Below are 15,386 nucleotides of genomic sequence, written 5' to 3' on the forward strand. Positions count from 1 at the left end.
CCAAACAATAACTGCAAGTCTTATCTTATTTGTAAGCCTTGTGGTTAAACGCTACTGAGGCGGTTACCATGGGAGTGTGTGCTAGTAATTTATATAGGAGCCATGCTTTAATTTCTCAGTTGTTCTTTGTACCTGCTGCTCTCCTCTGTTGGGTCCTTCTCGTTGATGACTGCAATCGCCACCAATTTGCCTGTGGTGGCAGACAAGGATTACAAATCACAACCAAACACAAAAAAGGAGGAGGGGGAAAACAATGGCAGCGAGATAAGGGCTCCGGGAGAGACGCATCACCTCTCAACAGGGGTAAAATGAAGGAGAGACACCAATGGCGCTTTGTTCATTCATCACTCCAACATTAGGGCAGCTTAGGCTTTTCTCTTGGTTCAACAGGAAACAAGTGGTCACTCACTAGTAGAAGGGTTATTTTGGTGCAGTTCAAAACCCAAAGCCATAACACGACAAATGGGTCTATATAAAAACAACTGTTACACAACTAAAAGGACTAGGTTATTCAGCCTTGTGTGGTTTGAGGCTACAGCCCCCCTCTGCTGTTTTGATGAGTGCTGGCCTGCCCCCTAGTGGTCACTGATGAATCAAGGGGTTTAAAGAAGGCAGGTGTAAGGTGAAAGACACTGAAAAAAAAAAAAAAAAAAACAAGGAATACACTTCTGAATACAAATGTGAGACAAAGGGGAGGTTTTAGCCATAATGTTAAAGATTTAAGGGTTGAAGGGGTCAAGTGAGGGAGCCTATTAGAGCGGCTCTCACATGTTTGATTTGCACCGAAACATCTGATATACACCAAATACATAATGCATGGCATTTGTTTAAGCAAATTCATATACTAGGCATGCTCATTTTTAGGTTCACAGCCATTTAGTAGTCAAATTGTTGGCTTGACTGATGCCGTTTATTGCCCATTTGTACATGGTTGGCCACCAATACTAAGCTACAAGTTTGATGATGATAGTTTAAAAATTGAGAAAGCCTTTGGAGAGGGCAACTTCTTCAAAAAATACAAAATGACATGAATTAAATATTGTTGTTGATAGTAACATCACTTAATTATGGATAGTTATATACAGATATACATACCAAGTTGATGTTTAGGATAACTTAACATGCGAGATATGGCCTTTACAGTATGGCATGTGAATGAAACTTGGTACAAATGTTTGAAAGGGCTTTAGAGTCAAAGCTGCCAATAATCATACTGATTGTAGAAATCTACTTGGATTTATGAGCCCTAAATGCTATTATACTTTAGTTAAGTCATGGATCATGTCTTCTTCAATCAAAAATCAGTCAAAAACAAACTGTGTTTCCTGACTAATACATAGTCCTAAGGCCTGTATACCAAAACGTTAAAAAAATTTGATCATCTAAATTAAACAACAAAAACATGTATTCATAGTGCCCTCTATGAGATTATTTTAAAATATCAATGCACTTGATCTCTGTGTTAAAAGTCACACAGCTGATGCTCACAATAAACAAAATACAGCTTATCAGGATATTAAAAGATTAATGTATACCTGTGGCATATGACTACTATAAGTATAAATAAGCGGATTAGGGCCACAAAATAATGAGTCTAAACCCAGGAAAAACCATAAGCAAAATTTGAATATATTATATACTATTTTACTGGACCTCAGACAATGACAAGTTTGATCCATACTGAACCTGTTTCGCCAAGCTCATACAGCGTAAAGCCATCGATCTCAAGGTATCCCTGGAAGCGCTCCTTGTTGACCCACGATGACAGGGTACCGTCCTCGTACTCTGCAACACAGATACATTATCTTACAGACGAGGAACATAAAACAGCCCATCGATATTCAGCACACAACCCGTCTATATTCAAAGCAGAGCTGAATGGTGTACTGATGCGTGGATTGTAAGAAGATCAGTGTTTACTACATGTTTGCCCTCTGTGGAATACAGAGAGGGACACGAGCTGCGCATTCATTGACAGGGTCACTTAAAGATGGAAGGATGGTCAAAAATTGTTTTGACAGAGGGCTGCCTCTGGATAAAGCGGTCAGGGAGGCTATTTTAGGGCTGAAACAGACACTTAAAACACAGTGACTGTGCATGAGAGTGGGTGGATTGAAAATTGATCTAGGTGCAAACATTCAAAGGTAATAGTTACTCAAGATGGCTGCCAAGAAATAAATGAAGGAACATTGTGGTGAGTGTGCTCATCCATAATTATGGTGTTGTGAGAGACGTCTGAATTCGCGACTACACACAGCTGGTTTTCAAAAATATTAAAAACAGACCATAATTTTCTGTTTGCTATAAACGCCTATTTTTGTCAGGGATGCTATCTGGTGCGCTGGCACCACAAAGCTCACCTGACCTCATTCCCAGTACCATTTTATATTTGAAAAAAAAAAAAAATACAAATAAAAATAAATAAACACCCACACACATCTGTAAATGATTCTACACATTCATTTTCAGGAAACAGATTTGGCAGATCCTTCCAATTTTACAAGAAATGCATCACTCCCCAGATGCATCGGAAAACCAATCACAAGTTGCAAAAATAAGAAAAAAAAAACTCCAGCATTGTTTCCTGAGTGTGAACCACATGTTCTTTCTACCCAGACATCTGGAAGCAACATGGAAATGGAAAACAGTTTCAGTCCCTCAAGGTAAAGAGACGGGGTACCAAGGCTGGTTAAACAAAACTATTTTCTCTGGTTGAGAAAGGCAACAGGATGCTAGTAATTGATGTCAAATGTAGCCCGAGACCTCATTATGACATGTTAATAAGTTATCATGACCTTTCTGCCACCATTACAGAGATTACAAGAATGCTGATGACTTCTACATGGTTCTTAAGCTGGGGTCTCCAAGGAGCTGCAAGACTACTACACAGTACTTAACGTGACAACCTAAGTACAACGGCAAGGTCACAGCATATAATAGCGTTCAAGCACAGCTGTCCTAAATGCAATGTGAGCTACTTGAGACTGTTGCCAGCGTGAGGAGGCAAAACAGTCTTGTTGTTAAGGATGCTGAGTCAATCAGTTCGGTACACATTCCCGAAAGTTCCTTCCACAGATGTTTTGGCTTTGCAGACAGCAGGCAGCTGCCCGGCTTTCTTCTCTACCCATCAGTAGGAGAGGAGGGAGAGCTGAAGGCCACATGCTGAGATTGTACAGCCTGATGAACCTCTACACTGACTGAGCTTTCTTCACCTTGAAACAAATTAGAACTGCTCTCTTCCTGGGCGTCAGCCCTGCAATCTCCATACTGCCCTACAGGAGCCTGTCAGCCCAGAGTTCACACAGTGGGAGACACAGAGAAAGATGAGGGGCAGGAGGGCCAATAAAAACAGACAGTGGGTGGAGTGAGAATGATCCAATGTCAAAGTTTGAGAGGAGGGAAGAGGCAGCTCTGACACATTTCAAGGATGAAGGTTAATGGCATAGAAGACCTCTAAGACAATGCAAATAGCTAGGGAACAAAAGCAAAGGGGAGAAACACAGGGGAGAGGAGGGTAAGCAGGCAGAGAGGGGGGAGGTTATATCATCAAAGATAACTCAAACAGAAAGCAGCAGAGGTCTGGTTCATTTAGTATAATAACACCGAGATCCAACTATTTAACAATGACAGAGAGCACGGAGAAAACAACAAAAAGATGGCATATGCTGTTTGGAGGGGAAAGAATACCTTTAGGATTAACACCGACATGTTTTGACTGGTTGCCAGAGAGAAAAACTGTGCAACATTGCTGGATTCCAAAAGCTGTGATACATAGGTGACATAATGTGGGAGGGCAATATGGCCAACAGTTATTATGACCAGTCATTACACCTTTCATCACCATGTCATCCAGACTGATGTTGCCTTCTTTGCCAATTCAAATAACCAGAGAGGTGAAAACTGTCCGGCCTCATTGCCTCAAAATGTCACCTCTGTGTCATCACCTTTACAAGTGTGATATCATCTTGTCATCGCGTGGAAAGTTAATCAGCCTGTCACTAAAGCGCTCTCCATAAACATATGCAAACTAATTCTGCTTCACAGCTGGCTGTATTATGTACTTTTCCATACAGCTGGTGGCAATGCCAAACCATAAACCACTGAATGGCTTTGCAAAAAAAAGCTGTATGCTTGGCCTGTTGTGTATTAACAAAGAGGAACATGTTTGACAGCAGCCACCTTGGTGAGGGAGTTCCAGATAAAACATTTACAAACAGCAAGGAAAATAACAAACTACCTGGCTGTCTATTTTTGTAGTCATTACATCATATTACAGAGAAAACATGAAGCTCACTGGCTTCCACTGCTCATAGTCTTGCCTATGAAATAGTCAAAACAGCTGGGCTCTTAAGATGTACTACTCCTTGACTTGTGTGCATGTTGGAGCATCAGTAACATTACTAAACTGTGGTACAGCTTTAGGGAAGTCTGAATCTCAGCATTTAAGCAATTAAATATGTATGAGCCTCTGTGCTGTACTATGTTTTAACAAAACCCTCCAAAATGGACGGCGCTGTTTGTGATATGCAGTAAACCGATCAAAGCTTGACAACAATGTGTCAAATAGCATTTACACAAAGCGGGAGGCTTTATTTGGACAGAGTGCGGCTTTGCTCTCTGGCATCTATTCTTCAAACATAACAAGTTAGACCTGCAGAATAAGAACACAATGTGCTCTGAATTTCTAACAAGTGCTGTGAAACTGCATCTTCACAAAGATATAATTCATACAAAACACAAAAACCCAGGGGGGGGTGTGGGGGTAATCAAAGTGGCTGGTGAATTGTGGGGCCCACTAGGCACGATGGCAGGTGACTGAAAAAATGAGCTTTTTACCCAGGAGAGTCACTCCATACACCTGATGGAGAAACAAATTCAGACACATGCCAACATCTGCACCACATATTAATGCAAATGCTGCACGTCTGTCACACATGTGAATAAATGTCAGCATCTGTCATGCTAAAATGGCGTCATTCGGAATCTATGCAAATGTTTGTCTGAAGTGCGGCCAAATGCAATTCCATGGATGTGCGGTTCCCAGGAGAGCGTCATGCAAAGTCAGAGGGTCATAGAGAGCCACATAAGACGCCTCAACCTTATTTTACTGAGCTGCTCTCTGCTCGTTGTCTGAGCCAATATCCCTCCACTGAATGTGAGAGACCAATCCTCTGAGCGCCACAGCAGGCACAGTTGGCAGCAAACTAGATAACGTGGACCACAGGTAAAATATGTTTTGGACTGAGGACAAGCTGCAGCTGAAACTCTTCTGATGCACAATGGAGAATTCTTTTTTACACCAGGTAAGTGGGCTAAATAAAGTCTGATTATTTTCACCTGCTAATTTCACCGAAAAAAAAAAAAATGAGATACCAGTTATAACACAAGGGGTTTTTCTTTCCAGTATTGAAGGGGGAAAAAAAACACCATGTGATGAAGGACACAATCTTGTCATCTCGCCTTGCCGCTCGCATTCTCAATCCTTGACAAGTTTAATATGCTGTCACCATGGCGATGTTAGCCATTCAGAACATCCTCCGCATCCGAGTTCTTGAGGACTCTGTGCAGTGTGGGCTTTTTGTCGTCACCATCTACTGCGACGACCCCCTCCTACTGAGATTCTGGTGCAGGAAGCCCTCTTTCAACAATGGCCAGGTGGAGCAGACTGACGTAAACTGGCGGGCAGGGGTGAGCTTGGAGCTTTATTTTGTCCTGCGGGCCCTACACCGCGCACCAAACCTCCCCAACAGCCACTACTGGAGTCCATTTGTTTTGGGACTGTGCCTGGACGCTCTGCCTTTCCGCTTCCGCCTCCCAGCACAGGCTCTGAGTGGCAGCGAGATCCAAGACATCATGGAGGAATGTGGCGAACTTACACTGCTGCGCTGACTTCTGTGCGAGTGGGCAACGGAGTGTGAATCAGGACCAGGATTTTGAACCTGACCCGATCATGGATGAGAAAATTCTGACCAAACTTGACCCAAACTGTCAACGAAGACAACATGCTTAACTCTATCCAACTAAAGCCCAAGAAAATTCTGTCGAAACTCGACCATCACCAGCCAAAGCCTCGACAAAACCCAATATATGCTTAACAAATTTATCTTTAAGCTACTAATTAACTGCAATCTACATGGTGCTTGCCAACCTCAGATTAAAATGGCTGGATGGAAAACCTAAGTTTAACATTACACACGCCAAACCCATCCAAAAACGGTTTAACTGCCACTTCAACAAATTCTTTCATCAATCCATCCATGTTTCCATTAAAAGTTAAAATAAGCAGGAAAAATGTAAAATCTGGATGCCAGGACTAAAAATCTGACCTGACCTGCATATTTACTTGAAATTTCTGCCCTGTCTGAACCTGACCTGACAGGAGAAGGAAGAGTGGGGTCCCGTCAGGTTTGGGCAGCCATCTCAAGCTCTCATCTGGTGGGTAGCAGCTCCTCTTAAACTCTGAGGCAAAATATGATTCTGCTCAGCATTAAATCTCCATCTTAACAAGTCATTTTGACTCATTTAAGAACCAGCGGGAATCTGCCAGTAGGGGGGGGGTATTCATGAAACAAGTGAAACTGGACTGGAAACAAGTAGGGCTTTTTCTGGGAAGAAGTATGAAAATGTTTCAGCAAGGTAGAACAAGTATCCCAAAAAATGACTCTTGATTCAAGAAAATGTTGGAGTCAAGTTGTTTAGCAATAGAAACAAGTAGGATTATCTCATACTAATGCAAGTTTTTTGCTTGTTTCAAGAAAAACAAGATTTTAAGATTGAATCTGAGACCAAAATAAGATTTTGTGCAGTGCATGCAGTGATTTGACTACGACGTCTACAAGTAAAGGCTTGCTTGTGTCTGGCTCGGATGTATAAACACAGCCGGCTCTGCGCTGGTTTCTTTGGCCTAAACTGTGGTCTCCCACGCCCACACAGGCCAGTCCATCCACCCTGGTCCGCTATGTGTGTCCGCCCAGAGACAAAACCACCACAACATCACTGGCCTCACCACAAAGACAATAGTGGGCAGAGCCCTAGGTGCTTTATGATGGGCCAGGCACACCATAACTCCGTGTGGTAAGCAAGATGAAAGAACAGGAGTTTTGACTACGAAACTAGGAGAACAAGGCTCGAGAAAACAAGCCTCACAGAGAGTAAGAGACAGAGAAAGTAAAGGAGGCAGACAACAAGCAGCAGAGAACATGGCACCCTACCCTGATTTCCTGGGTTGGGAAAGAGATTGTCAGGTCATTTTAATTGAAGAAAAAATCATGCTGAGACAACAAAGCCCTTAAAGACGGGGCAACACTCCACACACACTCCAGTACTCACCATCGTAGGTAAAATAGGCCCCATCTTTAAACACTACAACTGAAGGAAGTTCTGGCAGAGTCACTGTCTGGTGAAAAAAACGCATACAATACATAATTCAAAATCAACTTCCATAAATTCTCCTTTACTTTCTTGTATGTGAACCTGAAACATATGGAGAGGACTTGGCTATTGCAGCAAACTGTGAATCTCATACGAACGCCGTGCACATTTCACTGATTACTTGATTATTCATTCGATTGTTTATGTGTGGTAATTTCTGGTCATTAATTTGAATTCAGCAGAAATAACATTGCACACCAAGACTGGGCAGACCAGGACTTTGCATGACACAGAAACATCCACATCCAGCTGTGGCCTGCTAGCAGTTAGTCAGCTGAAATTTCAAACACTGAAGTACAGAAAATCTCTGCCTGGATTAACTCTAAACATGCCTGGTTGCCAGTACTTTTTTTTTTTTTTTCCTCCTCTGCTCTGATCTGATCTGATCATTCTGTCGATTGTGAAATATTCGAAAAACAGGTGTGTTTTTTTGGCTTGTTCTGTGAGTCTGTGCCAAAAGTCACATTTGGTATGCCTGAATTACCATTAAGGCTATTTTTTTTTCTACTGCTTTCTTCAGTTTAGCCTGTTAATTGAAGAATAACAACAAACGTGCAATGAAATAAATGTGATAAATAAATGTGGATTAACACTTGAATAATTCTAGGGATTATTTGTTTGCTGCTTACTTGTACAACAACTAATGCCAAATGTTGCAGTATACATTGTACTGCAGACTGCACATTCCCACATATAGTGCCTTTTTGTCCTTGATCACGATGGATTCCTCTGTTAATTTGATTAGCCCATTAACAACAAGAAATTAATTAGGACTGACACTTGGGTAAATATTTTTTTTTTCCCCATTTCATTTATCATTTTGTGCCTTCAAGATTTCATTTGATGTTTTGACCAAAATGAATCAATTAAAACGACGTAACTGATTATTTTTTTAATACCGCCCACTGATTAGTCGACCAAGGAAAATGGACGTTGCCCTACCTTATACCGAATAACACTGCAAGGACAGCATGCAAGCTCCATGTCGGCTTAGGTTAGTCTAGGTTATAGCGTTTGGAGGGTGTTAGTATTACAATTAGAATCTCATTTATTTTCTTTCACTTCTGCCTGGAGACCTGGGAAAACCTGAAACACCATTTGGGTACACAATTATCTATTCCACCTTTAACATTTTAACATTTCATTTGATGAGAGTGAAACTTGAAAATCCCCCGAAATTATAGCAGTATCTCTCTGAACTTTCAAGAGACCAAGTGGACTCATGCGGCGCACCTTACCTCTGGCAAGACGTCCTCTGAAGCCGAGAAGAAATAAGTATAGACGATGAGCTCAGAAGCCACGTCGATGTATTTCTCCTGCAATGGCAAAAAAGGTCTTTCAGTATTTCTGTTTTCCAGGACAGCTTTCAATAAATCTGTGTATAACAAGTTGTCAAGGCTGCATCGCTAGCAGGTATTATTTGCAGCCCACTCTTCGTTCAGAATGCTTGGCTACAGCAGGAACACTGCCTCTATTATTCAATCAATAGACAAAAATTCAGTGTTGTGGCAGCTCCGATGAGTGCATAAGTGCATGAGAGCATAACACAAAATACCATATCTTATAGTGAATTTTATGGTGCTTCACAATAACTTGATTCATACATTTTTATAGATGGAAAATCTGACTGATCTCTTGATCGGCGGCTGGTGAAATAGGTGATACCTACTTTGAGGGGAGACTCTCCGCCGACATAAACAAAAAGCACATCATGTCGTTTCATCATGTGCTCAAACATCTGCTTACTGGGAAGCGCCCGGACTGCCGGTCTGGAATGGGAATTGAAAAAAATGCACACAGATTTGGTTTTTAGCACTATCAATATTCAAAATAAAACCCATCAGTTGTGATAAAAGGGCAAAAGTAACATCTGTATTTGAGATGTTTATACAGCACGATAATGATGACAGACGGTGCAAAGACATCCAACAGTTCCAGTGGTTCCTTGAGTTGAGTTGGGATTCGTGTGCTTGTGGCACCACCTAGTGGGGATCCAACAACCTACAGTCCTTAAATGAAACTAGAGCCAAGCTTTTGATCAACTCCCCCGTCATGGGTCTAGTTTGATTCCCCTCGAGGAGAGGAGAATCTGTCAGGCTCAATTGATACAGTGGCTTAAACTGGAGGATCGGAGGCAGAAATATAGGGAGCTATGAAACAGATATGGCCTGCGCTCATGACCATGTTTGCATGGTTCATATCAGTATGGAGCCTGTTCCTGTGAAATAAAAGTAAGGTTGACTGTGGGTGAAATGCTTCGTTAAGGGGGATAATGTGACTTACCCTGCCACCCTGTTGGCAAACTCTATGATATCATCTTTTGTCCTTGGTCCCTTGTAATTATAGGCAAGATCGCCCTTTAACCTGAGAGAGTGAAGGCAGAAAAGGGGTGAAAGGCTGATGGTTTTATTGCACTGTTTTTTTACATCATTGATTTCCTGAAAACTTTACTCAAACCAAAGTATGAAATGCCAGAGTCACAGCAGGCGCCGCGGCTCTCTGGCAAATTAAAAGTCGATGCTTAACGACTGAGCATGGCAGCAACAACCAGCGCCTCAAAAGAAAATGTTCAATCAGGACAGCAAATCCATCAGGAAAAGGTCCTTCAATGCAAAGGTCAACTTTCCAATTTAAATTGTCGAATCTTCAGGTGCGAAAGGAAAAGAATATTCCTAAAGGAGCTGCAGCCAAGGATACCGCCAAACTCAAAGTCCTACAACAAGCAGAACACATTAAGGAGCGATTGCTAAGGTTGCGTCAGCCTGCAGGGCCTAATGAACTCGGGGGGGGAAACTGGAACGCTAAATCAGTCTCTTTCTAACACCAAGGGAGGCATCCTGTGCACCGTCGATGTTTCATCACTCGCTTGGTTTAATGTGATGAACCCTGCTGTGATCCTGTGGCAGTTTCTCAAATGAGCTTGATGAAACTAACCAGGGAGTCCATTATGATAGTCTGCAGATAAATGATTTTGTTTTTAATATATGGAGGAAGACACTGCCATGTCTGACGATCATTTCTCCCAAGTCACAAAGAGTTTTGCCATCGAGCAGCTGGTACCTACCAAACTTCATTTATTTTTGTTACAAGAAAAGTCACTTGCACATAAGTGACAATTTGTACTGAGGTACATCGGGAATATCAGTTGAAAAGTGTTACAAATAGAGACTAATAATCACACAGTCTGCACCTCATCAACAAATCACAATTTAAATTATAATTATTTTGTAATACATGTCATATAAACATGACAATATCCATATATACATACCAAGCAAGAAAAAAAAAACTTTTATTGTGAAAGTTTAGCTGGGGCACAACCATTCAGTTTGTTAGACATGCCATATCCAACTGACTGCATCGAGGGAAGCCCAATTTAATAAAAGGCTGCAAGTTCAAAAAGGTGTGAACACAAGTTTGTCATTTAACGAAGTCCTGACAACACCTCCCTCCCTCCCTCCTGACCAACTCCTCCAGGGGTGTCAGCACAAGCTAAACCTCGAGGGAAAACACACCAAAGCAGGGACAAGGATCATAACAAATGGCTAACCTACCGTTAAGTAAAAAAGATTTTAAAAAAGGATAAAAAAAAAAAATTAAAAAATAAAAGCATTTTATCTTTGAATGCATCCTTCCATTTAAAGCTGCACCATATAGTTTTGTTAAGGAAGTAATATCTTGTATGATTATAATTTTAAAAACCTGGATTTCGTCATATATCTAAACAATAAATGTTCTGACACAAACAAAGCAGGTTAAGCGAAATCCGTACAACATAAGCTTTGAGTGATACTTACAGTTTTATTGTAGGATAGCCACGAACACCAAACTCTGATGCAATTCCTGAAATATACAGAAAATACAATTATTACTCCAGTCAAAAGTTTAGCCTGTAGTTGCAACTTCACATTAGTTGCCTTGACTAAAAATCTTGAGAGCCATCCCTGTCATGTTCTTATCCATTTTGAGTAACTTATTTATTTATTTATTTATTTATTTATTTATTTATTTGGTGGTCAGCCTGTCAAGTCAAGGCTGTAAATGTGTGGAAGTTTAATTTCGCTTCCACACGACTGAACAAAGAAAGAAGCTTTTAGTCAACTGAAGAACAAAAGGTGAACAGATCGCTTACAATGAAAGCTTCAAGTATAAGCCTTAAGAAAAAAAACTGTTTAACAGCTCGGCAGAAAATAAGTTTGACAACATTTTGCAAAATAAATCGATGGGCAAGAAGCCAAATACCCATGAGGCCCTTTTTTTAAATACTGCGTGCTTTACTAGATGGAAGGGAGTAATTATGGTATATACATCAAAAAGATAGTGGGGGAGGGCAAAATGGCTGCAAATTCATATCTTGGTATGTTAAGACTCTCTTCTTTTCCTTTTGGATTATTTCTTGTCAGTTTTTGCAACCAAACTGCTGCTTCAGGTTTCTGTGTTTTTAAAAGCAAATGTAACACTTGAATGTTCAACCTATGAACTTCAAAAATGTGTTACAGGAGTGTGTTTCACCTGGATTTAATTGAAAAGTTTGATTTTCTTTTTTGCTTGCCTTTGGTTGGGGGATATGAGATGTGTTCATTTCACTCTCCCTGCCCTGCTGGCTCTATATCTCCACTCACAGCTGCGTAGCTGGGCAGCACAACTGTTATAAGCCACAATGTTTTTCATGGCAGGCAAATTGGAGTTTCAGTTAGACAAGCAGTTCTTGGCAGCAGAGCTGCTCTGGAGGCAGAAATGATCTTTTTCGTTGAGTTAAAGCTCACTGAGCGGAGCCACAGAACCACAGGTTTTGGAGCTCGAGTCAGCAAACTGGCAAACTTGAAAGGCAAAGAGGGAAGTCTGGTCAAAATATAAAAGGATATATAAATGTCAGTGACTTCTTTCATTCATCACCATGGCATTTATGATCTTGGAAGGTGACAGAAAGCTAGATAACAAGCGTACCTGAACAGCAATAAGCTCCAGTATAAGCTTGAGAATATGTTTGAGTTTGGATCGTCAGCTCAGCCAACACAGATAAGTTATTATGGCTCACTGGATAATTATAGATGGGATTATTATGAAGTTTCATAACATTAGCCACCTCTCCTCTTTCTACTGCCTTCTTCACTGCTTCAGTTTTCTGTTAATTGGACAGAGACACTGTGGCTCTTTGGCTTTGCCCACTGAAATTTAACTCAACCATCTATGAACTCATCATTTCTGCCTCAGTAGCAGCTCTGCCTCTGAAATATGATTTTATAAGGGGCTGATCAATTGACAAGTATCCAAGGGAACACGTCACTGACAGGGCAATGCATGTTTATTTGTATGGCAGCTTTCGAACACAAGGTAATTCAAAGTGCTGTTGATCTTTTAACACGCTGTTGGTCCATATTTTTTTAACACGCTGTTGGTCCATATTTTTTTGTATGTCAAAGGTTGAAATCACTTGAACTTTTTCGGGATTCCTCTATATGTAATTGCTTCTCAACTCTTCTGTCTGTCTATTCTGTCCACTTGCCTGTCAGAGACGGCAGAGATGGAGATCGCCTTTTGGCAGCGCTCACTTGAGTATTCGGGATGCGTCAAAATATAGACGACATCTCATGTATTTCGATGAGACGCAGGCATTGATGGATGACTGACAGAGCGAAGTGCATGGAAATTTTGCAATCCAGTCCATCAGGAAAAAGTTGAGATTAGCCGAACTTTTGACAGGGTGCAGGTAAATGCGATTCACTAATTCACGAAAACGCCCAGACTGTCTCCTTTCTCCCTCCATTTTCAAAAGAGAAAGGCATCTAATTTCACTTCTGTGGTTTCTCAGTGTTGTGTGATCAGCCTCACGGGTCTTTGAGTCTCTGGTGAACTATTACAAGACAGCATATGCAAATCTATACAGTATATACGCCCAAATTTTTCTCCCAGTGTGCCGTTTCTGCCATTATGGAGCTAATCCCCGCTACTGGGCTTACATAAAGTACATCATCCGGCGGGAATGCTGAACAAAAGAGCGGATCAATTCGAGTCTTTTCCCTCCCCTCGTGCACAGAAGACAGCCACATAGATTCAGTGGCAGTGTCATTCAGAAAGCCAATGAGGCAACGCTGAAAGGGAGGACATTGATGTGCTTCATCATTTACTCACCAGAGTAAGCAGTGGCATCCATCTTCCCCACTCGGACCGGAGAGCCAGAGCTCTTCAACTCTGCTCCCACGTCCTGCCATATTGGCTCCAGTTTTTTACAGTACCCGCACCATGGAGCATAGAACTGCAGACGGCCAGAAGGAGTTAAACAGCTTTAGGCTTGACGCTTAATGTCAACAGATATACATTTAACCATACTCTTATAACATCATTTAGAAGCATACAACACATAAATAAATGTCCAGTTTAAAATGTATTTTATTACTTTAAGGTGTATCATATTCCTGAAGTGTAAATTATTCATTTAAGGTGTATCATATCGCTGAGCTGCATGTACTGTGTTTTCTGATAATCTAATAGTGACTCCTGTATAACTGCTGCGGCTGCAATCATCACTTCCCCGTGCTCAGATTTGCTCCGCGATCAAAACTAGGGGCGTAAGCAGGTTTTGGGTGCTGATTTGCTCACGGACCCAAACACAAACTCCAGTATAAACCCCTCTCCGAGCCCCCTGGCTTTGGCCGACATGCATGACTTCTCATTCACTAAACGCACACAGAAAGCAGAGTCTGCACACGCCCTCGAACCACCGCCCTCCTCCATCCCAGCCTGACCGCCGCCGCTGCTTCCGCAAGGGATGAGCCGGGCACGGGGCGTCACGCACGCGGAGTGAGGCATAACTGAACGGACTGAGACCAATTTTTGTCTGAGTATGCCCTTGCATGTGCATGTGCGTGTGTGTGTGTGTGTGTGTGTGTGTGTGTGTGTGTGTGTGTGTGCATAATGTCAGACTCACATCAACAAGCCAGACATCGTCCAGTCTGGCCTGTTTAAATCTGTTGAAAAGTAAACAACACCAATGTCAGTTTTTATATCTCAAGGCTCTAAACTTTTACTATCCAAGATATTCTTATGTTTTAAACACTGAACACCTCAACTAATATGATGCACATACATGACAACATGCAGTGGTAGAAACACTTTTATCCAGATAGCAGTGCCTTTCAGGAAATGAGAAAATAAGCAATAGTAAACATTTTGGTGACTAGAAGTGCTCACTACTTTAAACAACCCCAGGATGTTTATTGCTGACATGCACATCTAAGAAAATGTAACATGCAAATAACAGCTAGTCAGGTTTGCATAAACCCAAGTTAGAGAACAAAAAAAAATAAAATCTGACCAGAATGGCAATGTGATCTATTGTAATGTTTTATTTTGAAGCATGCAGTGGCTTAATTAAACGCTGATTTGCATTCCACTGCTGCTTTGCACATGAAGCAGCTACATGATCAGGATGCTGTAATGTGATCATGCCAGGAAGCTGCAGTGCTTAACCACACAATCAGCCGTAGGTGTGCAGGACTTACGTGTCATCTAGATCCTCCACAACTGCAAGCACCGCTGAACTCAGGAAAGCCACGACAACTACAGGGACAAAACAAGCGAGAAATCACACCACGTAATGCAAATGTACCACAACTGGAACAAGAGCCAGTAACAGTGAGAATTGTGCAACCATCCTGCCCAGACCCTCATGACTGAGGCATCACCAGCAGCTAAGCTAACTGTGCAGGGATTTTCTCTCAGTTACAACAGCAATGAGGTCATTTTTCTCCCGCCGCACAGACGCTGCAAATACATACATAACGTTGCATTGAATGCTATAATCTGAAAAGTGTATGTACCTCCACAAATGAGGGAAGCTTTCACTTCTGCCATCGCTTCGAATGGAAACAGCAAGCAGGAAATACAGGCAGCGGCTAAATCCTCCCCTTCTGCGCATGCGCCGTATTACGCAGCATCCTGCAGCCGAAGGGCAC

The 15,386-nt window shown here is 41.7% G+C and overlaps 1 protein-coding gene across 2 annotated transcripts in view; it reads right to left on the reverse strand.

Annotated features, from left to right (window-relative positions):
- tmx3b (thioredoxin related transmembrane protein 3b) overlaps window positions 1–15,337 on the reverse strand; it is a 31,371-nt gene extending 16,034 nt beyond the window's left edge. The window contains exons 1-11 of one of the 2 annotated variants that reach the window (XM_030079168.1): window positions 15,252–15,337; window positions 14,934–14,991; window positions 14,360–14,399; window positions 13,564–13,687; window positions 11,229–11,274; window positions 9,715–9,795; window positions 9,101–9,200; window positions 8,670–8,747; window positions 7,330–7,396; window positions 1,687–1,785; window positions 133–190 (exon numbers count right to left, since the gene is read on the reverse strand). In XM_030079168.1, the coding sequence (XP_029935028.1) occupies window positions 133–190; window positions 1,687–1,785; window positions 7,330–7,396; window positions 8,670–8,747; window positions 9,101–9,200; window positions 9,715–9,795; window positions 11,229–11,274; window positions 13,564–13,687; window positions 14,360–14,399; window positions 14,934–14,991; window positions 15,252–15,285 (785 nt within the window). In that variant the 5' untranslated portion in view covers window positions 15,286–15,337. Of the gene's footprint in view, window positions 1–132; window positions 191–1,686; window positions 1,786–7,088; window positions 7,265–7,310; window positions 7,397–8,669; window positions 8,748–9,100; window positions 9,201–9,714; window positions 9,796–11,228; window positions 11,275–13,563; window positions 13,688–14,359; window positions 14,400–14,933; window positions 14,992–15,251 lie in introns of those variants that run through there. The other variant, XM_030079169.1, reaches the window with a different exon arrangement.
- Window positions 15,338–15,386: the final 49 nt, after the last annotated feature.

The sequence above is a fragment of the Myripristis murdjan genome, chromosome 20, assembly GCF_902150065.1.
Source record: "Myripristis murdjan chromosome 20, fMyrMur1.1, whole genome shotgun sequence".
NCBI lineage: Eukaryota > Metazoa > Chordata > Actinopteri > Holocentriformes > Holocentridae > Myripristis > Myripristis murdjan.